This window comes from Lissotriton helveticus, chromosome 11 (genome assembly GCF_964261635.1).
Source record: "Lissotriton helveticus chromosome 11, aLisHel1.1, whole genome shotgun sequence".
NCBI lineage: Eukaryota > Metazoa > Chordata > Amphibia > Caudata > Salamandridae > Lissotriton > Lissotriton helveticus.
Genome location: NC_136072.1, coordinates 843900470 through 843927188, shown reverse-complemented (window position 1 = coordinate 843927188; position 26719 = coordinate 843900470). Strand labels below are relative to the sequence as shown.

The following is a 26719-nucleotide window of genomic DNA, read 5'->3' as shown; positions in this document are numbered from 1 at the left end:
GAAGTGATACATTCAAGACCTGAGCATTTGTATGTAGATGCACAGAAGGCGTGCACTTCAAAGAAGACGTATGGCATTTCCACATTTAAAAATTTGAGAATTCTAGTCTAATTCGTTTCCCTCCGTAAATTTCATATGCATAATAACATCTCAAAGATTCATGAGCAGTAATGGTATAGTTTCAAGAAGAAACAAACTCTTCCAAACATTTTAAAAATACAAGATTGGTACCAGACCCACCATGTCCAGTCTCTCATACTTACAATGATCCCACAATTTTATTGGTTAGTCCCCCAGTGAAGTCCCTCTTAAGTTCTTCTTTAAGAGCATCAGACAATACAAGTCTTGGGAGTCTGCCATCACTGTTTTCAATTTCCGTTTCCACTTCTTCATCACAAGTTAAGCTGTAAAGACAAACATTAATAGAATCAATTTCCCACATCTATATTAATAAAGCATATATTACTGAAAAGCAAACAAACTATTCAAGTCTAAGTGAGAACAAAAGTGATTTTGTATTTGTGGGTGACAAGCAAAGACTGAATATTGCCAGTAACATTTTATTTTTCCATTCAAGTATCAGGAGTTTTTGAGATTAGAATGCCCTAAACGATCTGCCTTATTTGCCATCAACATGAATTCTCCTTATTGAACAGTCCCCAGCACAGGGTCAACAGGGCATCCACCTGGTTTGCAGGGAACAAATTGGCTATATAAATTACTTACCTCAAATATGTGAATTAAGCTTATGTGGAAGTCCATAAACACCAGCAGGTATCAGCCCTCCTCAACATACGATGCACATTTGTGATCTAGACCAAGATTCCTGTGTATAAAAAAGGGGCAAACCAGTAACCCTGGGACCAAGGTAATCTAGTAATAAGGGAAACAGTGGTCCCTAAAGGCAGAAGTTGGAGAGAGAAAATTAGACCATCAAAAGATTGATTCCATTTCTCAATTTGGATAGTTTTAATTCAGTTCTTAAACAAAATAGAAAAAATCATTACAGTCTTATAATCCAATTAATTTATAAGTAAAAAGGTGATCAAATGATGCAACGACCCAGTGCAAGCTAGAATATGTGAATGTAAAGTGTGCTGGTGCTATACAATCTATGTACATAAACCGATTAGCAAAGAAGCATAGATTGGCCGCCCAGCGGGAGAATAATGACTCTGGTGTCAACTAAAATAGTGAAGAAGGTGATTGAAATAACTGTAAAGTGTAAATGGCTGCTCAGTTGTAGGATAATGCTATCTGATTTTGAAAAAATGAATGTGATAATGCTTATAAATGTATATATGCAATGGGGTACCACAGAGGAATATGTAGCAGAAATGGGGTATTTTAAAGAAAATATGAATACAATTTGTGAAATATATGGCATGGATTTGATTATGTTAATGGGTGATTTTAATCATAAATTACACCCCAAGAAAGTAGACTGCTGGTTTCAATAAGTATTAGAGGCCTACGATATAACACAGCAAAACAAACAAGATGATGGACGGAATGTTGCACAATGGCAAAACATTCACCCCCAGTCACAGATCTGGGTTTAATCCATCGTTATTTTGCTCACCTAGAAACCGGTCCTAGGATGCTTGATTCCGGTCCAGGGAAGGCATGGTTTGGCAGTTCGGTCTGGACTGTTCCCATAAGGCACAGGGTCAAGACTGATTTGCATATGGCCATGTCTGAACTGGGGTGGCTTGGTGAGCAAAATAACGATGGATTAAACCCAGATCTGTGACTGGGGGTGAATATTTTGCCATTGTGCAATATTCCGTCCATCATCTTGTGTGTTTTGCTACGATATAACACAAGCAACTTTCCCAGAATGTATAACAACTGTTAACGACATCCAGTTGGGAAACTTTTTGGGGTCTAAAAACTTCTTTTGCCTTAATGGAAGATCCTCCTTAGATTGCCCAGCAAAGATAAAGTTGAAGTTAGGTTCGCAAAACTGCCCAATCGATTATGTTTTCACGACCCCTTGGAGCTTTGAACTAATTAAAGGGTTTAGGATTTCAAATAGAGAAGGGAGTGACCATAACATTCTAGTTCTGAAGCTACCTAATGCACATTTGAACCCCCGTACCCAGGTTATTGAACAACAGGTGGAATACCCCAGGCGGTGCACAACTAGGTTAACAGAAGAATATGTGGCCAGGCTAGTAAAGTTACAACAGAACTTAGAACTGGGCACAGTAAGCAACCAGGGTTTAGATTGGTACGTGGGTAAAATAGAGGAAGTGGTCCAAACCCCTAGTGATGGAATGAGAAAAGGTAAAATAAATGACAAATTGAACCATTCAAAACCGGAGGTACAAGGACGGTGCTTCACAAAGGAATGCCTGGAAAAGAAGAGAGAAGTGAGGAGAATGGCACGTCGCCAATTCATAAAGGTGTGCAGGGTAGTGGAAATGCCCTCGTGATTCTAAAAGAGAATATAATATGTTAATTAGGAGGGCAAAAAGAGAATATAAAGAAGGCTGTTGGTCAAAATTACTTGAGGCAATTGAGTCAAGGAACCTACGCCAGTTCTGGAAACTAGTTCATTCGGCAGCAGATCGCCAGATGGCCGCAAAGAACTGTGTAGTGGAAGAAGCAGCCTGGGAAGAATATTTGCAGGACTTGTATAGTCCCGGGAGAAACCGAGAAGAGAATCAGCATCCAGATTGGAGCAGTCTGGTAGCAGATATAAAACACGATTTCTCGGTCTCCGAAGTGAAAAGCACGATAAAGAGCCTGAATTTAACAAGAGCAGCAGGCCCAGATAACCTCCCTGCCCTGATAATTAAAACCTAGACAGACTGGTGGGATGAATTTTTTGCTAAAATGTTCCGAGTTATGTTAGATACTGGGAGGTTCCCTAACAACTGGAAAGGGGCAATAATAAGGCCCATACATAAGAAAGGTGATATGCATATCCCAAAAAACTATAGATTGATCAATTTGTTAAACATCGGGGAGAAGATATTTGCAAAAATAGTGTTAGGCAAACTAAAAAATTGGGTAGAACAGAATTCAATTGTCCCAGTAGAACAGGGGGGATTTAAAGTAGGGCACTCCACTGTATACCATTGCTATGCCCTCTGGGCACTTGCCCGGAAGTCGATAGAACAAAAGGGGAAAATGGACTGTTGCTTCGTCGACTTCCGGGCGGCCTTTGATTTGGTTGACCGCAGGAGCTTATGGGAGTGCTTGATTAGACATGATATCCCAGTAGGCCTACTGGCCATTCTAAAAGAATTACAAAGAGGAAACTGGGCCCAAGTAATTAAGGACACTCAAGGGGCACTGACAAAGAAAATAGCCATAGGAAATGGGCTAAGACAGGGCTGCGTCCTGGCCCCCTCCTCTTTTCAATTTTCTTAGCAGACCTACCAGCAGCACTGGAAGTAGAAAGAAGCGCAAGCCCCAGAATGAGCGGTAGGAAAGTAGCAAGCCTGCTATATGCGGACGACCTAGTGATAATTGATCAGACTGAGCTAGGGCTACAGAGAAAATTAAATGCTTTTAGAGACCACTGTGAGGCCAAACTTTTAGTGGTAAATATGGACAAAACGAAGATTCTATGTTTTGGTAAAAGGTCCATAAGTTGTAGCTGGTATCTAGGTCAAACAAAATTGAAAATGGTAAAGGAATATAAATACCTAGGCCTATGGTTTGAAAGCTCCTTAAAATGGGTTACACACTTGGAAGCCCAAAAAGCAAAAGCGTCGTCCTCCATCTGTGGACTGAAAACATTTAATAAAGACTATGAATGAATGAATGAAAATGAATGAAAAGGTATTTATAAAAGCACGGACTAAGCCCAAGGGCATCAAGGCGCTCTGAGCAGACGGGCCTACAGGCACAGCCGGCATACCTACTCATACTTGTTTTACAGGAAACAACCAAGACCCAATGGTCTTACGGAAAATAGAGTGAGCTTGCTGGCCCGAAAGGGAAACGGGGAGAGCGTTCCACGCCTTTGCCGCAGCCTGTGAGAAAGCTCTTTCCCCCCCATCTCATCTTTTTAAATCTAGGAACCGCGAGCAGATTTTTGTTTGCTGACCTGAGATTCCAAGAGGGAGCTTACCTCTGAAACATATTCTTTATGCCCACAGGGCCATGTCCGTAGTATGCATTATGGGTGATGCATAAAGTCTTAAACAGGACTCTACGGTCCACCGGGAGCCAATGCAATGAACTGAGAGCAAAGGAGGCCGAATAACGCTTGGGAAGATCCAGAACCAGCCTTGCAGCGGCATTTTGTACTAGCTGTAGGCGGCGCAACTGGCCCTTATCTATACCCAGATACAGCGCATTACAGTAGTCAAGCCTGGCCAATATTAGGGCCACGACGACCTTCTTCCGGGCTTCAATGGACAGAAACAGAGATCTTTCTCATCACTCGGATAAGTCCAACACAAGTGGCAACTGTTCTGGAGACCTGGCGAAACATGGAAAGGCCAACATCAAGCACCACTACAAGGATTTTCCCCTGGGAAACAGGAGTGGGACAGGTACTCAGGGAGTTGGGCCACCATTCACTTGACCAGATGTCAGAGTTGTCCCCAAAGATCAGGACCTCCGTCTTCTCACCATTTAGCTTGAGGTAATTCTGAACCATCCATGAGGAGACAGCAATCATACAGTTCTTAAAGTTATGCGCAGAATCCCTGGTCTTTTGGGTGATAGAGACCATGATCTGCGTGTCATCCGCATAGGACAGCACGTCTAGTCCAAAAGATTGCACCAGCCTTGCCAACGGGGCCACATAGATATTAAAAAGGGTGGGGCTCAAAGACGAGCCCTGAGGCACTCCGCAGACAAGGGGGCAGGACTTACGAGTAGAAATCACCCAATCTAACGGTTTGAGACCGCTGACTAAGAAAAGAGGCGAGGAGGTCCAGGGCCCGGCCGCCAACCCCTATCTCCTTGAGACGTTCCGCCAGTCTCAAAGGGGACAGGGTGTCGAATGCGGCGGTGAGGTCAAGTAAAATAAGGAGAGTGGTATGCCCTGCATCCACCTGAACACGTATATTGTCCAAGACCATGGTAAGAGCCGTCTCCGTGCTATGCTCCCGTCTGAACCCATGTTGGGAATATTATAGTCCCTCAGGTAGACACTCAAATAAGAGTTCAGATGGGATTCATGAATTTTAGCAGGGAGTGGCAACAGGGAGATAGGACGGAAATGTTTTAGATTTAGTGGATCTAGGGAAGGTTTTTAAGAGTATGGGCCTGACCACCGCAGCCTTCCAGGTCGAAGGATATTGGCCCAATAATATGGCTAAATTCAGGACCGATGTGGGATCAAGGCATCTTTAGCTATTTTTCCAACTTTGAGAGGACAAGGGTCCAAAGGTGACCCGGATTTAATACCTTCCAGCAAGAGATTTACAGCTAATGGTGATAGCGTAGGAAAGGCGCAAAAACTTGCCGCAGTCACACTATTGGAAGAGCTGTTCAGGCGGACTTTAGCGGGGGCGTCCGGTACCTGATTGGCATTGAGAGTGTGCAGCTGATCATAAATATCAAAGATCTTAGAGCAGAAAAAGGAGGATAAACGATCACAGAGCTCCTTTGACGGTTCCACTTTATCCAAGACTTTCGGGGCCACAAGGGAGTTAAAGATTTTAAAAAGCTCCTTGGGAGTACAGATATCCCCAGTGATCTTGGAATAGTATTTTTCCTTTTCCTCCATTATAGCTGCTTTATACACCTTCAGACATTGCTTATGGGAATCCCTGCCGGAGGATGCCAAGTCCTTCCGCCAGTGTCTTTCCTTCCTTCTACACTCCTGTCTCATATTTCGTAGTCGGTCAGAAAACCAGGAAGCGGAAGGGTTTTTTTCTTGCCGAGTAGCACTGTTTTTTGGGGGCAAGAGAGTCCATCACTGCAGTGATTTCATTAGAAAGATATTCCGCGGCCGTGTCAACATTGTGGAGATCTGGTTGCTGGAAGTCAGCGAAAGCAGTCGCAATAGCTTTGTTGGTAATCCCAGAAAGGTTTTGTTTTTCAACCATATTCAGCCCTGTGCTCTGAGTGTTATCTAGGGGAGTAGCCCTAAGAACAAAAGGAACTGCAGAGTGGTCAGACCACGAAAGTGGAAAGGGCACGCCCACCAAGATTTGATCGTCATTCGAAAAGAGCCCGTCCAGGGTGTGGCCCGCAATATGGGTGGGGGTGTTCACTAATTGAGCAAAGCCATAGCCTTTCATACATTCCAACAGAGTTAGGGTATCATAATTCGAACCATTTTCTAAGTGGAAATTAAAATCACCAAGAAGCGTAAAATTTCTGCGCACCAGATAAGGTTCAAGATGATTGCTAAAATCGTCACTAAACGAAGCCCTGGGGCCAGGTGACCTGTAACACAAAATCCCTAAGAAACTCTCAGAGGGAGTAAAATTTATAGAAAAGTATAGTGCCTGGTAGGGGTCAAGGGCTGAAGTCGGTTCAGAACGACAGGTCAGAGAATCCTTGACCAGGATACCTAAGCCTTCCCCGCGACGAACCTCCCTATCCAGCCTAGTAAGGGAATACCCCGATGGGATAGCCTCCACCAGCTCGGGACCAGAGGAGTCGTTAGCCCAAGTTTCAGTGAGAAAAACCCAATCCGGGGTGTATTGAAGTACAAAGTCCTTAAATGCAATATTATTTTTAATCAAGGACCTAGAATTGAGGAGGAAGCCCTGCAGCGACCTTTGCCGTAGCATGTGGTGGGCTTTACCGGGCAGGGAGGGCGCGCAAATTGCTTCTACCCCCTTCAAACAGAGGCCACAGGTAACTACATGATAATGGCCCTATCTTGAACAGAGTGTCTTCTCTCAGGATGTGAGCACAATGTGGCACATTTCTCTTTCCAATATCCAGCAGATCCCCCCTTGAATACCTTAATGTAGGCCCAAGATCTAGTCGGAGAGATGTAGCATCCCCGGCCCCCGGTGCGGAAGGGCGCAGACGGGCTTGCCTTTGGTGCGCCTTTGGCGCGCCAGTGGCACGCCGCTGCGCGGAGCCCAAGGCATACTGCTAAAGTAGGGGGGAGGTAGTCGTACACTAGAGCGCTAACCGCCCAGTCTCCGTCCCTCGACCAGCCGGCCGAGGAGCAAATGTCACCACCTATGCGCCCTCCACAACAAACTGTAAAAACCGCGGTGGACCGGGGTGCGCGGCGGAACAAGGCTTCCAGCAAATCAGGTAAGCAGAGGGAGCACACAAAATATAAAAGGTTTAGAAGATTCAATAAAAGCGGCACACCACAAATAGAAAACAAATGCGTGTGGAACGAAGTAAGGATTAAAATAGGTTACAGCACACCAGAAACAGTCTTTTCAAACAAGTAAAGGGACCGGAGGAGCCCCGCAAAGTAAAAGTAAGCAGGACGGGATACCTGCAGGCGTCTGACCGCTGCAAGCCCTGGTAACGCTCTCTTATAGATTTTATGAACACTAGAGCGCTAACCGCCCCTCGACCAGCCAGCCGAGGAGCAAATGTCACCGCCTATGCGCCCTCCACAACAAACGGTAAAAAACGCGGTGGACCGGGGTGTGCGGCGGAACAAGGCTTCCAGCAAATCAGGTAAGCACTATGGGCACATGTCACATAAACCAATGTTAAAAGCTTATGAAGCTATGATCCCGCCCCAAGTATTGTATGGGGTAGAAGTTCTCCATTTAAGTGGCAAAGGAGGTTGGGATCAGGAGGAAGGTAAGGCCCTAAAAATGCTATTGTCCCTACCTAATTCAGCCATGATTCAGGCAATTAGATTAGAGACAGGAACAATAGCATGGAATAGACCGGCCCAAATGGCCCTGGCAAGATTTGGGAAATGTCAAACCCAAGGGGGCGCGCAGAAGGTTTCACATTGGTGCAGTGAGGAAATCCGGCATAGCAGCCTAAAAACGGGCAGAGGAAGCGAGAAGGAAAATAAAGGCGATAACTGGGAGTCTAAAGGTGAAAGCAAACCAGAGTGCCTTAGATGTAGCTTTTACCAAGAGTTTACTTAGGTCCCAAGGTATGGAGCAAACAAGGAATCAAGACCTAGAATACTTGAGAAAGAAAAAAACGGTCCAATGCATGATAAAAGCGTGGGAAAATGATGCTTGGTACCCGTATCTAGAAACTCTGCCAAACCACGGACTTAGATGCGAAATCTTGAAGATACGAATTGGCACTAACCCATGGCTAATGGAGGGGAAACTAAAGGCAGAAATGCTATATCCCGACGGATTATGCAAATGCCGGCTGGGGACAAAGTCTGAAATATTGCACATATTGTTAGATTGCCTTATGGTTCTAGAGTTGAGAAAACTGTTTTTACGGCCACTATCTGTAAAATACGAAATAAGGTCACGAGCTCAAGCCATTGCGCTACTGATAGAAATGAAAAATCTGGATATCGCAATTGCACTAGGAAATTATATGAGAGGTGTAAACTGTTTTGCTAGGGAAAAACTTAAGCAAGGACAGTGATTCATTTATCTTCAAACCCACCCATTCAGTAGATAAAGGCTTAAGACCAAAGAGAACTATAGCTCAAATGGTTTTAATTTATTGCTGCTAAGGAGAAATGATGTGGGTAACGTATCTTTTAATCTTAGGATCTATGTTATCATTGTTTTATTATGTTTTTATGAGGTTTTAAACTTTTTAACTGAGTCTATAAAATTGGAAATATAGAGGCTGCTAGGGGCGATGGTAGATACGGTTTTATTACAGATGTTTAAAGACTATGGTCTAAATAAACAGAGTTCTCTCTCTCTATGTACATAAAATAGCGACTGATCCAGGATGCATAAATAGTTGTTACTCAACAGGGCCTTCATCAGGACATAGGTTTGGGAAGCACCACATGGCTCCACCCAGGATTCCCACAAAGTGTCATACACGCTTTTACTGATTACCGCATGCCACAGATTGGGCATCAATTTCAGCCACTCAAGAGTTCCCCTATGTGTCAGTTTCACTCTGAAGCATCTCGTCATTAGCGCTCAGAAAACAACTCCGCAATCATCTTATACCTTGGGAAGGTGCTTTCCAAACCTGCGTCCTGATGATGACCCTGTCTAAAATGTATGTTACGGTCAAAATGTTGACTTGACACACTTATAGTGTACTGTTTTTATTTGGATTCTGGAGCATTTAACTCTTTGTCAAAGTGTGTAACAATTATTTATACATTCTGGATCAGTCACTATTTTATGCACATAGATTGTACATTTACCACATTTACCAAAGCATCCACAGAAGCGTATCTCAAACGCCTAAACTGAATGTAGCTGGCTCCTACAGAGTCAACCACAACCAATTTGAGTTCACCCAGTTACTCAGAACAGACCCAAGGAAGCACTAGATACACAATGTACTGGGAGACACACCTGAAGCAACAAAATAAAAAAATAAAAAATTGTTGTACAGAATGCAGAACAATGTCATACATTCACACCAGTACAGAGATCTGGGCCTAAATCCATCGTTTTTTTGCTCACCATGCCATTCTAGTTTGAACCCAGCCATATGCAAATCAGTCTTGACCCTGTGCCCAATGGGAGCAGTCCAGCCCGAACTGCCAGGCCTGAACTGAGGTGACGAAGTGAGCTAAAGAATGATGATGGATTCAACCCAGATCTGTGACTGGGGGCGAGTGTCTGAAAAGTTTCAGCGCTCTGTCCATCATCTCCTTGTGTTTGCTTTGTTCGCCCTAAGTTGGCAGGGTATGCCCAGACATGGGTCCCTTGCTCACTTTGCCACTAGATTCAAGCTAGCCTGACTGATGAAGGGTGTTACCCAGAAACCGGTCCCAGGATGCTTGTTTAAGGTTCAGGGAAGTGACTGGGGTGAGTATCTGAAAGGTTTCAGCGCTCCGTCTATCATCTCCTTGTGTTTGCTTTGAAGCAACAAAAGAAGCTAGAGGTTTGCCAATTATACTGGGAAGAAATTTTAACCTGGCTGAATAACTCTACATAGTGAAAACCCTACAGCACACGAACGCTCACCAAATACAGACTGAGTAACCAGAAACTCTAAATAGAGGTTGGTTGACACAGACCAAATCCCAGCGAGGACAGAGATTGCCAACATAGCGATTTGTTAGATGTGGAGATGGAGAGAAACTTGCACCTATATTCGAAGAAGAAAAAACATGCGCCATCCTAGGAGACCTATAGGAAACAATAACTAGAGATGCAAATTAGGTCTATGCCTGCCCACAAAAAATATTCTGTGCATAAAACACAGAAAATAAAAATCATGAAAATTGAAAAGATGAATCCGCTATTGGACAGACTAATATTCAATACATTTTATGTTTGCTTTAGTTATACTTGGGTCACTTGATCATCTAAATACCAGGGAGACACGACACCTAAACTCCGGGATTGGGAAGCCAATGTGGATTGGTGTATGCAGACAGAGAGGGTGATCTATGAAGGGAGGGGTTGCCCCCAAAATGGTCCAAGATCTGGGGAGAATGGAACAAAGTGATGGGAATGCTGTGTGTAACGTTTCCTGATCTCTCTACACAGGAATGTGTAACTCCGTGGTATTGTTGGTCATAAGGGAAATTGATGTAATGCACTGTAATGGCGAGGTTGTAATGCACTAATGAATAGATAGTGGCTAAGATATTGATGCACAATGTCCCTTTTGTACCACTTTATTATACGGTGTCATAAGTTTCCTTATTCACTAAAAAGAATTTTAAAAAATTAAAAAACATCTAAATGCCAAGGATGAGTCATTCTTGCTGCAGAAGGATTTTACTTCTCAAAATTAACATCTTAACACACGGGAACAGCTTGCTCACATCCTGAACTGTTTTCACACTGATGATCAGCACACATGCACAACGCTGATGTCACCATGTTAAAGTAGTCAAATTGGTTCTTGTAGGCATAACTCAGCTCCCCTTACCCCTCCCACCCGAGACCCAATCCAATCTGCGCAGGGGAGATACCAAAGGACAATGTTCACTTTCAGGTTCACCCCTGGGCATGGCCAACAGTTTTTCCCTCAAAGTGTGGAAAAATTCATTTTTATGCCCTATCGGGTTTGTCCACTGGACATCTGAGAAAACGAATTAAAGTGGGAAGAAAAAGGGGACCGGATGGGTAGTGCCCCCATTCCATAATGGTCTAAACTGTTTTTCTGCCAAACAGTATGAGGGGTATTTAAGGAATTTTTGTAACTCCCTCCAGAGGAATCCACAAAACCCTGATAACGACCAGAACCCCTAACACGAGAAAGCAAAAAAAAAGCATCCATGTGGCCTGGATGCTTTGTGTACACAAACAAGGCTTAAGCACGAAATGCCCCAAACATCTAATAACGGGCATTTACAATGCAATAGGTCTCACATTAGCTAGAGTTTAACCTATTGGTATTGTAAATGACAATGCCCTTTACTTGTATTTTAAAAACCAAAATATAAATAAAAGGCGTTGTCATTTAGAATGCCAATAGCTCAAACTTGCAAAAATTAGAGACCTACTACATTGCTTCCCAGGCCGGCGCGAGGCAGGCAAGGTCGAGTGCTTCCACTCATGCTGCTCAAGTGCATGCTACTCCCTCCCCAGCAGTGACAATTCCCGTGCTCAATCCTGCTCATAAGAAACAACAGAAGGGAGGGACTGGCTCAAACTTTCAATCCCCGGCTGCTCCATACGCCAAAACTAGCGGAGCAGCCTTAATTTCTAAGGTTAAACCCACCACCCCTCCGACCAAAAATCCCTCTCCAGTGGCAATCCCGCAGAAACCAACACGTAAGTGCCCCCCGGTCAACCTCCCCCCTGAGTGCCATCCGTATGTTGCTGTCCTTATTAAAGTTCCCCCCATAAAAGATATTCGGCAGGAAACTCACCAGGCGCTAAAGAACAAGGTCATCCACTGGTTGAAAACTAATAGACCACTTCCATTGGGGGTGGATGGCCTGATTCTTGGCGTACGTAGGGTGGGCTGGATTGGACACGGGATAAAACCTTTCGAAGGTGACTGTGTGGTGGTTAATTTCCAAGACGCAAGAATTGCCCACTTAATATGCGGCCAAGGGCGATCCGCGGCCGGCACGGGTGTTGATGCAGTTGATCTAACATTCTTCTACCCGCGGACGACTCGGACTACTCCTTTCATCCAATCCGGGCTCCCCGCCCATAATATCAACGCCCATGGCCAATTTTTCCCAGGAAATACTGTTGCGCAGGCGTACACATGCCCCCTTCCACCAAATTGGGGCTCCTGGGGTTGTTGACTTCGTGGCGCAGCCAAGGAGACTCTGGTGATTAGGTGTCCCGGTGTCGTGTCCCCCCATTTTGCTAAAACCTATAGCCCTCCGCCCACATCAGAAGATCAGGTCACTGTTGAGATTTCAGGGGCACCAGGGGAGGCGAGGGTGCCATTTGACCTTCCAGTTGGCTTACCAGCTGCGGGTGCCATGGACTTAACTGCTCCTGTCGAGACCTGCAGCGTTGCGGCTGTGGTGGACCCACTTATTAGGGTTCTCAGCTGGAACGCGGCAGGCCTTGAGAGAAAGTTGGCACTGCCCGACTGGAACTCGCTTGTGGAGCAATACTCCATATGCTTGTTCCAGGAAACCTGGAGCAAGGAGCCACGACATAAGGCAGGATACTCTACCCATTACTTACCAGCCGTCCACTCAGTAACTGGTAGGGGGCGCCCCTCCGGTGGCCTCCTCATCTGGGTGGCCTCTGAACTCAACTGTAGGGTGGTGGAGCGGGACACTAAATGCCCGGACCTTCTCAACATTTCCCTGAAAAACCTTCAGGGTCGAGCCATTTTAAACATCTTCAATATCTATGCCCGAGGTACGAAGGGGGGTAGAGAATCCCCAGTTATAGCTTGCCTGGAAGCCCTGCTTCGTTCGTCCCCACACAAGCATTGTACTCTGGTGGCAGGCGATTTTAATTGCACCTTCGAGCCCCTGGGCCCCGAAATTTCACAAGACCAAGAGGCACATGATAATAGGTGGGGGATACCGTCCTTAGAACTTAGTCCAATTAAAAAATGGACAGAGGTGGCCCTTCAGATTAACTCCATAACTATGGAGTTTGGTCTGAGGGCCGCTAATGGCAGGACTGTTTCCGGCAAAGCTGGAGCCCATACTTACAACAGGCCTGGACATTCGTCAAGAATTGACTACTTTCTTCTTGACGTACATTTGTGGAGTATGGTTAATGACATGGTGATCTTACCTTCCGTGGAGAGTGATCACAATCTCCTCTCGCTCACATTGTCCCATAGGTGGCTATCTGGCACTGAGAGTAGAACTGCTTGCAATTCCACTTCGGAACTGACAGCAGTCTCTAACTGCGGTCGACGACTAAAGTGGACAAAGCTGTTACTCTCAGAGGAGAAGACTAATGCCATAAGGCAGCTCCTCACTGCAGCTTTAGATAACCTTGACCCCTGCGAGGGTGGGTTGTTGAATGTGACCACCAGATTCTGCACCCTAACCCAGGCTATCAGTGACGTTTTTATAGTCCCAGTTAGTACAAACAGGAGGAATCCCCGTTCAAGGGTTAGACAGGGCTGGTTCAACCAGAAGTGTAGGGAGGCGAAGTCGCTCCTTATTGAAGCAGTTAAATCTAAAATACCCATTAGGACTAGGGTGGCCAGAAGGCTCTATTCCCTTTGCCAAAAAAACGCCAAGAAGGAGTGGGAGAACAACTACTGGCAGGACCTTTTGGCAGCCAGTCAAGGGAGAGATGCTAAAGGCTTCTGGGACTTGGTGGGAAACAGGAACCGTCCCGAGGATACACTGAGGACCTGTAGCATTAATGCCCAGGCATGGTTTACCCACTTTCAAACACTCTATTCCGCCATAGAAGGCCAGCTTAATGATCCCTTCATTCTTCCGCCCTGGACCTGTTTTCTGTACAGGATGTCACAAAGCAGATCAAAACCCTGGTGCCACTAAAAGCAGCCGGCCCGGATGGCCTGCCAGGAGACATTCTTCGAGCCTATTCAGAAGAATGGGGGGTACTGATCTCGGCCCTTCTTAATGCAATCATCAAGGGAGGACCTGTCCCAGACTCCTGGAAAGGGGCCGTGGTAGTCCCAATTTTTAAAAAGGGTTGTAGGGACCTACCTGGGAATTATAGGCCCATAAGCCTAATAGATTCGAGTCAGAAACTGGCGGGGAAAGCTATTTTGGGGAGGATTTTACAATGGGTGGATGACAACCACATTCTGTCTGACATGCAAGCCGGGTTCCGCTCAGGAACTGGAACTATAGAACAAGTGTTCAGGCTTATGGTATTGTACTGGAAGGTGGTGGAACTAGGCAAAGGCAGTCTTTACTTGGCCTTTATAGATCTAAAGACTGCCTTTGACCTGGTTCCGAGGGAGGAACTCAGGAACTCTGGAGGGTGTTGCACGGTCTAGGGATGCCCCCGTACATTCTAAACCTGCTTATCAAATTGCATAATGCCACCTATGCTCAGGTTAGATGGGGCCTTAATGGGGAAATGACCGAAAAGATCAGGGTTGAGAGGGGAGTGCGGCAGGGCTGTGTTTTGGCTCCCACCCTATTTTCCCTCTACATCAATGGGGTGGTAGAGCACCTGCTCGGTGAACCAGCAGACGCCCCCACTTTGGGAGGCGTAAAAATTCCAACATTGCTGTTCGCCGATGACACCCTCCTCATCTCAAAAACCCCCCAAGGTCTCCAGAAACTCCTGAATCGCTTCCAGCACTTCTGCACCATCAGAGGACTTGTCATTAACTGGGACAAGACCAAGTATTTAGTCATGCACCCCCCTCGCAAACTTGGCCGTCCCCCTGTTTTGAATTCAACCCCCCTTGAAAGAGTGGCAGAATTTGACTACCTGGGAATCCGTTTAAGCGATTCGATGAATTGGTCTGCCCACATCAATAAAATGATAATCGGCCATAAAAGGGTGGGGGGGGGCCTTCTCAAGGAGTACAGCAACTCAACCAAACATTGTGTTGCTCCACTAATAGACATCTACAAAGCCCGAGCTGTTTCTGCGTCACTTTACGGAGCTGAACTTTGGGGCCAAGGCAAATTGGATTCTCTGAGCAAGGTCGAGAACAAATTCTTAAAAGATCTCCTTGCTATCCCGATAAGCACCCCGACAGTCCCGGTGCTAATGGATGTAGGCTGCAAAGCAATTGGGGACCAGGCTCGCCTTCGCCCTCTCCTGCTTTGGGCTCGTCTGTGGAGGGTCCCGGAGCTAAAACCCTATGCTGACGGGCTAGCAGAGGTGATGGGCTCTGTTGGTTGGCGGAAGATCAAATGGCTCAGGGACATTAATCAACTTCTAGGGAATCTAGGTTTGGAATCCTGCTGGCTTAGCCACTCCGCTCCCCCAAAGGAGTCTCTAAAGAAAATATATTGGGAATGGGTCTCCACGAAGCGCACCAGCAGCCAGCAGCACTGCAATGCCACCGCAGCTTTTTTGCTAATAAAAGATGTTGTTGCCTTTGAGCCCTACATGGACTTAATCACCATCGCCATGGACCTGTCTTTGTACATTAAATTCCGATTAGGAACTCTACCCCTTGCCGACCTTTGCTCCAGGTGGAACAAGTCACAGTCAGCATCACGCTATTGTGCCTTATGCTCTGACAAACCTGAGACTGTGCCACATCTTCTATTCGAATGCCCGGACTATGGGCGCCCTAGATCACGATGGCTCAAACCTATTTGCAGAGAACTGGGCACCCGCCAGCACACGGTCGCCCTCCGGATTTCATTAACCAATACAGCCCCCACCATTGTTTGTGCTGTTTCCAAGTTTTTAAAATGGGCTTGGTTGATTCGACTAAAAAGACTGTCCGTATCAATTTAATTCTGTCTTAGATAATTTATTCTAATCAATTGTGCTTTTATTCCTTTTATTTTCAATGTACAGTCTCACTTTCGACATGCTGTTTAACTTTCTTATCTTTTGTAATGCTTTTATGATATATGCATATCGAAATAAAGCAATCAACCAACCAACCAACCAACTACATTGCAGGGAACAGCTCCCTTCTGAAAAGGGTCTACTTTTCCGTTAAGAGAGAGCAGCCTGCGAGGGGGCTCTTAACTAAGTAAAGGTTTGCCTCTAGCTGTGGTCGACACTACATTGATTACATTGATTCATACCCTCGTAAAGGTGTGGTGGGGGGGGGGTGAATGCAGAATTTTCAAGATAGCCCTGGAAAATCAGCAATTTCCTCATATTTTTTAAAGCCCTGTCACAGTGACTGTTTGCAGGGTAGGAGGAGTTCAAGCAATGGGTGTGAGATGCCCCAAGAGCTGGGTGTGAGATGCCCCAAGAGCTGGGTGTGAGATGCCTCAAAAGCTGGCTGCTTGAAGCCCAGAGAGTGGACTTGGGATACTTGTACAGTGGGTGGAGAGGGTTGGTAGGTGCCCTGAAAGAAGGATGCGGGAGGAGTAGCTCAGACGTAGCGGTGCGTTACGCCTCGAGGGCACACTACACAGGGCTCAGACACACGATGCCTGCGATGGTCTGAAGGATGGCTGCTCTCAGGGAGATGGCAGAGAGGCCATGGTTTTGTCATGTTTAGAGCTGATGGCAAGCTGCTGTGAGCTAAGAGAGTGGGCTTGTGATACTGTGGGAGCTGGTGGCAAAAGGCTCAGACATTGAGCGTGCGGTGCTGTGGGGCAGACGGTAAGTGGGGGTGTGAAGAGGTGAAAACAATAGGATCATATCTCAGATAGTGAGTGGACTGTGTCATTCTCTAAGAGAGCCTGTATGTTGATCAGGCACTGGCCATCAGTGATGCTTCGAGAACGGCTGCAGGGGAAGCTTAGCCTGTGGGCTTGTGGTGCTGGGGAGGAAGGCTGCAGGGTGCTCCCAAGGCGGGCTGTGCGATACTCTGATGAAAGATTGGAGGAAGGTCACACATTAGGTGCTTGATGCTGTGGCAGCAGGCTGGTAGGAGCTCAGAGCGTAGACGTGTAGTGTGCCTGCATGCTGGGCATAGCTCGGCACTTTCCTCTTCCCAGTCCTCACGAATTGAGCAACTGGTCCGAGTACACAGATCTCGCCCATTAATAAAATCTTCTGTTACTAGCCACTTTATTCCATATCCATGGTCACATGATCTATAAAGGAGGGGTTGTACCAAAGTACTTCCGGGGTGTTTTTCCGAGAGGCCGCAGTTACTGGGTCAAGACCAAAGGTGTTTGTTTTATAAATGAAATATTTACGTGTTTTTTGGTTTAGGCCTTCATTTATAAACGGCACAAGTGTTTTAACTGTTAAACTCTGCTAAGCATTCGGTTGCTCTTCCCTGTAGAGCGACTAGGAACAGGATGGAAATATTTCTCTTTGTGTATCCCCAGTTTGGCAATTGGGAATGGCTATTTCAGTCACTCCGCTGCCTTTAATTTTGGGCCGGGTTTACGTTTGTGCCCAGGGGCTTTGGAGTTCATGTTTTTAGCTGCCTGTACCGGTTGCTAAGCAACAGGGCAGAACCGCGCCTTTTCTGACCTGACGGGACATTGCTTCCGCTCTTCACCCGCACTTCGGTTGCTAGGAAATTAAGACACAGGACATATTCAACACCGCAACATTTGTTTCTTGCTAGCCGTTTACGACTGTGGTGGAAGGCTTGCTGCTGGTGTTGCATTTTTCCATAATGCCGGTGGGAGCGTGTGAGGCAGAGAGGAGACGCCATGCGGGTGCACATCGTCTGTCAGTGCGCGCACATGGTTGGTCTCCCTTCGCGCACCAAACCAACAACAATAGTCTCGCCAAAGCGAAGCACCGCATGCGCTGCGTTTGCTAGGCGAGCCCTAATAAAGAGCTCAGCATTTAAGGGATTAAAATGACATTAACCGCATGCGCGCTAGCGGTTTTCCCGCTGTGCGCTGCGGTTTTTTAAAAGCCGCGTTACATGACGAGCTCAGCTCGTCATGAGCGTACGAGCGTCGAAGGGGTTAAAGTACACTTAATTGGTTTGGCAGTAGAATGAACAGAAACAGAGGGTGACAGTGTGGAAGATGAACTGTACCCAATATTAAGAACATACTAAAATTCTATCTTTCTTCACTTTATTACATAGCAGCGAAGGGTATAACAAGAGACTACGTTTCCCATGAAAATAAGGGAAAGAATTGTCCAACAAAAACACATGGTAACCACCAATCATCTCACAGGAGACCAATGTCTAATCAGGGGCCAGCCAGCCCAACATAGTCCATCAACAGTGTCCTCTCTTCCCCTTTCTTCGCTGCTACGCAGCAAGATAAGTACTCTTCAGTTCTATGATTCTGTTTAGTACTTGTATAGATTGTTAGAGAGTGTCAGTAATTTTCTGATAGTTTCTGTGGCGCGCGCTGCTTGTGCGATTAGGTGGTTAACTGCTATGTGGTCGTTAGCACTGTTTTTAGGCTGTTTCATGTGGTAAAAGTAGCGACTGGTTTGTGATGTCGCGCTGCGTGGCGCTACTGGTTAAATTTCCTTCTGTTTTTCGCTTCATGCGGTCACCGCGTCTACTTAAGAAAGCGTATCTCTATTTACCTTGTGTTTTCTCTCAAGCGGTCCACCGCGTTTTCTTCTGAGCGTCTCCCTGCGTGTGGGCTACACAGCTGGGACAGAGACGCGGGTATGGGTTGACCCGAAGTTAGGCGACCTGGCGGATTCAGAGGCGGACGCTATTGCTCAAGGTGGTCTGTTTGGCGAGCCCTTTGTGAAGGAGCTCGGTAAGTTTGTCAACACCTTCAAGTCGCTGGACCGAGCCCAGTCTACAATTAAAAAGTTGTTTTTTGCGGAGCCGGCAGGGGCCGCTAGTCAGCAACGCCAGAACAATCAAAGAGGCTCCGGACAGTACCAAGACCAATCCAGGTTCGGCAAGGATTCCGAGGAGGAAAGGCAACCACTAGTCCAGGTGAGACTTCTCCCTTCTTCCCCACAAGACATAGGGGGGTGGTTGGCAGGTTGCTTCCAAACGTGGTTGACCATCACTCACGATGCCTGGGTTCTGCAAACAGTGAGGGGTTTCCATATAGAGTTCCAGGGGAACCCGGTACAAGGAGTACCTCCCCTTCCTATTCAGTTTTCTGCACAGGATGCCTCCTGGTAGACGAAGAAGTGTCTTCTCTCCTCAAGAAACGCGCGATCACCCTTACTACTCCACACCCGGGGGCTTCTTAAGCAATATCTTTCTGGTCGACATGACCGATGGCGGCAAGAGACCTGTGATAAACTTGAGCGGGTTCAACCAGTGGTTGGTTTACCGCTACTTCAAGATGGAGGGAATCCATCTCCTCAGGGTTGTTCTCTGTCCCTTCGACTGGATGGCCCGGCTGGACATCAAGGACGCCTATCTGGTGGTTCTGATTTTTCCGCCACACCGTCGGTTTCTTCAATTCATCTGAGGTCGCCGCACGTACGAGTCCAAGTCACTCCTTTTCGGTCTTTCTTCAGCTCCTTGGTGGTTCACCAAGGTTCTCAGACCGGTTGTGGAGTACCTACGGTCCAGGGGAGTCAGAATGATTGTGTACCTGGACGACCTACTCTTGATGGCGGCTTGCCCCTGTCGCCTGACGCAACATCTTCAGATGACAGTGTCCCTTCTTCAAAGCCTCGGGTTTGTCATAAACAAGAAGAATTCTCTTTTGCAACCTTCCCAGAGCATTACATTCTTGGGTTCATCATAGACTCCACGTCATCCACTCTCAGTCTTCCGGGCAGGAAGGTATCCAAGATCCGGCACGAGTTGCGTCACGTTCTCTCCGAGCAACAGATTTCTCTCCGCCAGTTGGCTCGGGTCGTGGGTCTCCTGTCTGCCTCAATCCAAACTATCTACCCAGGCACCCTCCATTACAGAGCTCTGTAACGCCTCAAAGGTTACTTTTTAAGCAAGGGGTATCCGTATTCTCACAAAGTCGCCTTATCTGCCGAGGGAAGATCCAAGATTCAATGGTGTTTGGACCACATGGAGGCATGGAATGGAAGAGCAATTTTCAATTCCGCTCCGGACATGGTTATAGACTCGGATGCCAGCAGGCTCGGTTGGGAGGCCAGTTGCGGAGACCTCTACAGGAGGGTTGTGGTCTCCCGACGAACAGAAGTTACACATAAATTGCTTAGAACTTCTGGCGGGATCCTTTACAATACGTTGCTGGACGAAGGATTCAGTGCACTCATCTGTGCTTCTGAAGATAGACAACATTTCGGCGGTCCGTTACGTGAATCATCTGGGGGGCACCAGATCAAAAGTCCTCTCGGATCAGGCGGCAAGTTTTTGGCAGTACTGCCTCGAGAATCAGGTCTCAGTCACGGCGGAGTATCTCCCGGGCCGAGACAATTTGGAATCAGATTTCTAATTGCGTCACTTCCAGGATGCCAGCCTTTGGTGCTTGGACCAGTCAGTGTTCGAGAGGCTGAACGTCCTTTGGAGCCCCTTCTCGGTGGACCTCTTTGCATCCAGGCTGGACGACCAGATTCTGCGGTTCTTCAGCTGGCGGCCAGACCCTCTGGCAGCAGCCACAGATGTTTTTCTCCAAAATTGAAATGGGGAGCTGAGCTACGGGTTCCCTCCGTTCACGATGATCACGGGGGCAACGGCGCAAGTTCGCAGGCAAGCGGCGGATCTGATCATGACCACCCTGCTGTGGAAGTCTCAAGTGTGGTTTCCAGTTCTTCTGAAACTATCTTGGGATTTTCCAATCCTACTCCCCCAATTTCCGGCCCTCCTAATGAGTCCGGATGGGTCTCCTCATCCTCTAGTGTCCACGAGCTCACTGTGGCTCATGGTGTGGCGGATTTCCGGAGTAGATGGGAAGCCCCGGGCCTTTCGCGAGACGCTCAGACGTTTATCTCTAAAACATGGGTGGACAGTTCTGTCAAGAGGTACAGGTCCGCGTGGGGCAGATGGACTCGTTGGTGTCTGCGAAGGGGTTTTGATCCCTTGGTCGCAGAGGTGGTCCACATAGTCAATTTCTTGGCTCAATTAGTGTCTGAGGGTTTGGCTTATCGGTCCATTAATACCTTCAGATAGGCCGTTTCTTCTGGCCACGTTCTGGTGGACGGAGCGCCGGTCGGTGAACACCCCCTGGTTTGTCGGCTGTTACGAGGCATTCGCCTGTCCCTTCCGCCGGAGCTTCGGTATTCTGCTCTCTGGGATGTTAATCAGGTTCTTAACCTGTTCTTATCTTGGCAGCCGAATAGGTACCTCTCCAGGAAAGAAATGTCAGCAAAATTGGCCATGTTGCTTTGCCTGATTTCTTGTAGACGAATGTCTGACATACGGGCTTTGGACATTTCTAGCAGGGTTTTTACCCCGGATGGTGTGACTTTCACGTTACTCAGACACACTAAGTGCCATTCCATGTTGATTTCCTATCTACAGTTTCCAGATACCCAGAAACTTTTGTGTGGTTCACTGCCTTAAGGCGTATGAATAAATGACAGAAGAGTTTCGCCCTACAGGGGAGAGGCAACTCCTAATTTCGCTTCGGAAACCCTTTAAAGCGGTTTCCTCACCCACCATTGCCAGATGGGTTTGCTGGGTGATCAAGGAAGCGGGTATAACCCTTAGCCAGTTTGGGGCGCATTTCACAAGGGGAGCGATGGCTTTGAAGGCTTTCAGCCTAGAAGCATGTTTAGAGGATATACTCAACGTGGCGGATTGGTCATCAGACTCCACTTTTAAACTGTTTTACTTCAAACCGATTCTGAACATGGCTAATTTGGTTGTGGGCAAGCTTTAAACAAGCCTAATCCTCGCCTCCAGTCCTGACATAGAATGAAAAATGTCCTAGCTAACATAACAGAAAGTTTCAATTCTATTAAGGTCTCGGAGGTGAGGATTATCCCGCCCTTGGCTCCTGGAGGAGATTCCTCCCCGTACTACAGTAAGTAATGGTTTGACATTCAGATGACCATTTGAGTTCAGTTGTTGCTATGTATGCTTTCTCTTAAGTGAACTATCGCAGTGGTTCCTCCAGTAATATGTTCTTCTTGTCCTCAGGCTCACATTCACATAAACAGGATTCCAGAAGAGCTGAGGGATGCTGCCTTCGCGCTTCGAAAGAGAAAGAGAGGACACTGTTGATAGACTATGTTGGGCTGGCTGGCCCCTGATTAGACACTGGTCTCCTGTGAGATGATTGGTTGTTACCATGTGTTTTTGTTGGACTACTGTTTCCCTTACGTTCATGGGAAATGTAGTCTCTTGTTATACCCTACGCTGCTATGTAATAAAGTGAAGAAAGAAGGCATAATCCTCGCCTCCGAGTCCTTAATATAATTGAAACTTTTTGTTACGTTAGCTAGTAAATTTTTCATTCCACTTTAGACAGTTCTGTTAAAGGTTGATCTTGCACTAAAAGGCAACATCATTGTAGCTGAATGCAAATCATAAATAACTGGGACCACTCAATAACGGAGTTCCAGATCAGGGAAAGGGTTTTATTACAGAAGTCTCAAAATCAAACAGTACAGAGTAAATGCCATAGAGACTCAAATAGAAAGTTTCTACAGTTAGGAAAACTAGAAAGTTAATTCACAACACATGCACACATCACTAAAAATCCATGATACCAGTTTGTTTTAACTTCTACAGGACAGGTGCGCAGAACATACGCGGGGGACAAGATGGGAGAGGGAGAAGAACAGGAGTGAAGGCCAAAGCAGCATCAAAACAGCATCATTGTTACCGAATATGGTGATTTTTTTTAAAAATGTGGCACAACTAAATTACAAGAATAAACACTCTTCCATATATCATATTAAACTTGTTGCAATTGTAATCCTGATAATTCAGCATTTGAATATTGGATCCATCATTGAAAAGTTATTTGTCATTATTAATGTCCACAAAAATATAAAGCTAGGAAAAATGCTTCCCCAACAGTAGACAGAGAGGGGGAATGTGATTTAGAAATGGGCCATCATAGCGACTAGGAAATAAAATATTATGTAAGTGAAAAGGGTCAATGTAAAATAACCAGCCAGCAAAAGAATAGAGAGGGTTCAACTAAAACACCAGTGTCTAAACTCAAAAGGAGGACTTAGGACATGAAGCGTGCCGACTACCAACTGGGGTGTCTGAACGCCAGGTGAGGACCAGATCTCTGAGGGAAAGTAAAGGGTCTGCTCAAAATGGGTCAGAAGACCAACTAGGAGGGCATGAAAGGCAGCTGATTCTCTTAGGACCAACTGGTTGTATATGAAATGAACTCTGAAGGACAGTTGGGGTAGACTCTGAAGGTCAACAGCCAGGGCTTGGTGGCTTAGTGGACTAATGTGTCCACTGTGGGGACCTGTGTTTGAGCTAACGGTTCTAGATTCAAATCCCACCAGGTCCACTCAGCCTTTCAACCTTCTGAGATTAATACAATGAGGACCATTGAGTTGTGGAACAAAAAACATCTGTTATTTAGGGCCAAGGTTCCTCTTTGGGGTGAAAGTGTGTTTTATAAATACACGTTATAAGTGATATGTACTGCTGGCCTGCTGGGGGTACCTCCAAGGACCAGCCAGAGTTGTCAGAGTGGGCTAGGGTTATCTTGAAGCGTGATTGCTTCCAGGGTCGGCTATTTGGGAGCATGCAGAGGAGTCTGAACACAGGCTGGTTGCCTGTGAGGGACATCTGTTGGTCTCTAAAGAACAGCGGGGTGGGGGTTTGGAGGGGCTGAAGTTGGACAGAGGGCTGGTCCATGTATCTATCTGATAACTAAATGTGGTGTCTCTGAAGGTGGGATGGACCTGAAGATCTCACAGGACATGTTCAAGATCTGAGGAAGTAGTCCATGGTTTCCTAACCAGAGAGGTCCAACCAGTCTGTTTAAGGAACAGGTGAGAGTGACTAAAGGTTGAATTAGATCTAAATGTTTATGTGTAAGGGAGGCACACACTCTCAGTGAATTGGTCTAGTATTTGGAGGTGTGGGGTTGGGGTAGAAGTTCATTGTGATTTTAATATTAATTATGCCATGATACATAAATGAAGAAAAAAGCTAATGGGTATATTTGAGACAATCTGAACATGAACATAAGGTAGACCACGATTCTGAAGTTCTATATTCAACTGAGTTCCTACACCTGTCAGGGGAGAAAGATAGTGAGACACCATATCAACAATAGGACTTCTATAAAGCGCCATACTGACCAATCATGCCACTGCTGTGATACTTCAATACAAAATTAAATCTTTATCGAATGCCCTTTTAACCAGAATCCAGGTCTAGGCAACTGGTGCTCACCTATCCTCGATTTCTTGGAGTGTTCGTCGAGCACTTTCAGGCTGCTGTTCCCACACAGTTTGCTCCATTTCTTCACACGGAACTTCAAACATGGTGGCTGACGTAAGATTACCACCAGCATAGTGGCTCGAAGGGTTTACCACTCGTCCGCCTACATCTTGGCCCCAATCATCAACTCTGGTAGACATAGCAACAGTTGGGTCGTTGGTAAGTTTTTTTTTCCTAGGTGGACAACTATAAAGAATAGAACTAAGTCAATTTTAGGGTTGAAAAACAAGTTTACGTAAATTAAACCTTTCGCACAGACCGGGACAACAACAAATAATAACACTCTTAAGCAGCCTCCTTTTGATAAAATTCAAAATTGCAGGTTATCTTGAATGGATCTACCAGATTATCTGTCACTTAGCCAGAGGTGGCGTGAGAATTTCTGGCATATGCCTCCCTAGGGGAGGGCTGTACACTAGACATGAAGTAAAAATATGAGCTACGGTGGATTAAGGGGAGTTGAGCGGTCAGCACATTGACCACATTTGCTGAAGTTTTGAAAGTTTCAAATGAGGTGAATGTACTACAAAACAAACGCTACTGTTTAATCAGCATATTAATACAGCTGATTAAAGCTATATCGGTTATTCCCAGCCTGGTGGCTGAGAGTGTTTCCAGCATGCTAATAGATGAAAGGCCCAGTGCTGTAGAATACTGTAAATAATGTAATACCAAGTTCCAATCCGAACTACTGGAGGTGCAGAATGAGAAACCAGGTCTGTAAACCATACATCATAATCAGTTTTTACTGTTTATGTTTCTCAGCACTAATAGTAGCCCCCGAGTAAACTAAAGGGATTACTGTAGCTTGAAAAGCTTTTATTATGTCAAAACTGTAGGCCTCCATATAGAAAACGATAGGAACACAACTCAAGCTGCTTTAGGCATGGACTTCACATTTCTGATTGAGGTAAAGCATGTTCCTATATATAACTATAATGGGGTAAATCATGTTCCTATATATAACTATAATGGGGTAAAGCATGTTCCTATATATAACTATCTGGTTAGTTCTGAGAATGATCAACTCCCAATAGTGAATTCACGTTACTGTCAGTACGAATAAGCAGCACTATACTCAGTATATCACAAGTAGCGACTGGGCACACCTATGTGGCTTTTGCATTTTGAATGAGGCAATAACATCATTAAGCAACTGACCGTGAGCCAACTTTTTAAGCTTGTTTGGAGTAATGGTAACACATTTTCTCTATCAGGTGACCTTAATTCATTTTTGTTAGCTTTATGGAATCCACACATATAAACAAAACAGCATGACTAAGGAACATCCAGAAAAAAGCGCCTCAAGTGTACACAGCGAATACAGTGAAGATTCAATAAAAACAGAATCACTCATAGCCAGACCTGAACAGTGCACACTCCATCTGATGTGCAGTGTACCGCTATGCAGCCAGGTAAGCTCTGGGTACAATACTTGTCTATGTCAGAGTAATTAACACTCTGTCCCCCTCCCATGATGGACCCTTTCAGAAAAGTCAAACTGAAACGAAGCATAGTGTAACACATACAAGTATTTTAATCGAATTTCTAAAACATCCAACACATTTTACAGCTCAATCGAAAACCTTTCGCTTTCTGAGAATTAATGTCAAATTACTTTAGCGTACACTTATGTTCTTGCTATTTACATATACATGTTGAAAAGATTGTCAGTGTTTGGGAGGATGGGTGGTAACTAGTGTCGTACTTGTATAACCAGAACTCAAACTAAAACTGCACCTTTCCAGCAAATCAAATTATTCTGACAATATACAGGTAGATTGATGGGTGGCTTATAGCGTGGGTCAAAGCCTGCCTAAATTCAAGATGACCGAAACCGGCATAGACTGCTTAATCAGGTTCCAGAGAGGTCAGGGGTGCTTCCTCCCAGAATTGAGCCATCGATTAAAACATTATTTATATTACAACTTCGTGTCATGCGAGAGAAGGAAAACAAGCATTTACAATGCAACGGTTTCGCCTTTGCAAAAGTTAGAGCTATTGGCATTGTAAAGGACAACATTTTTATTTATGTATTGGTTTTGAAAACAGATAAATAAATGGCATTGTCATTTACAATGCCAATAACTTAATCTCTCGCAAATGCCACACACCCATAGAGAGCCCCCCCACACACAGCCCCACCCACACACCCACACAGAGCCGCCCACACACACCCACACAGAGCCCACCCACACAGAGCCCCCCACACACCCACACAGAGCCCCCCCACACCCACACAGAGCCGCCCCCAGACACCCACACAGAGCCCCCCCCCCCACACCGAGCCCCCCCCCACACCCACCCACACACACGCCTCAACAGGGTGCAGCCAGAAAGGTAGACCCCCTGGGAATCTCAGGGCAACGATTCAAGCACTCAAGGAATTCTTGCCTCAGAACGCCGCTCTGTGATTGCCTCACAGCGGGCGCTTGTTAGCAGCATGCGTCGCCCAGCGGGCATCTCGCTGGCG

The 26719-nt window shown here is 46.0% G+C and overlaps 1 protein-coding gene across 2 annotated transcripts in view; it reads right to left on the bottom strand.

Annotated features, from left to right (window-relative positions):
• Window positions 1–26719, bottom strand: part of LOC144792171 (coiled-coil domain-containing protein 117-like) — a 116245-nt gene that overhangs the window by 24608 nt on the left and 64918 nt on the right. For both annotated transcript variants that reach the window (XM_078667072.1, XM_078667071.1), the window contains exons 4-5: window positions 24199–24432; window positions 264–404 (exon numbers count right to left, since the gene is read on the bottom strand). In XM_078667072.1, the coding sequence (XP_078523198.1) occupies window positions 264–404; window positions 24199–24432 (375 nt within the window). The remainder of the gene's footprint in view (window positions 1–263; window positions 405–24198; window positions 24433–26719) is intronic.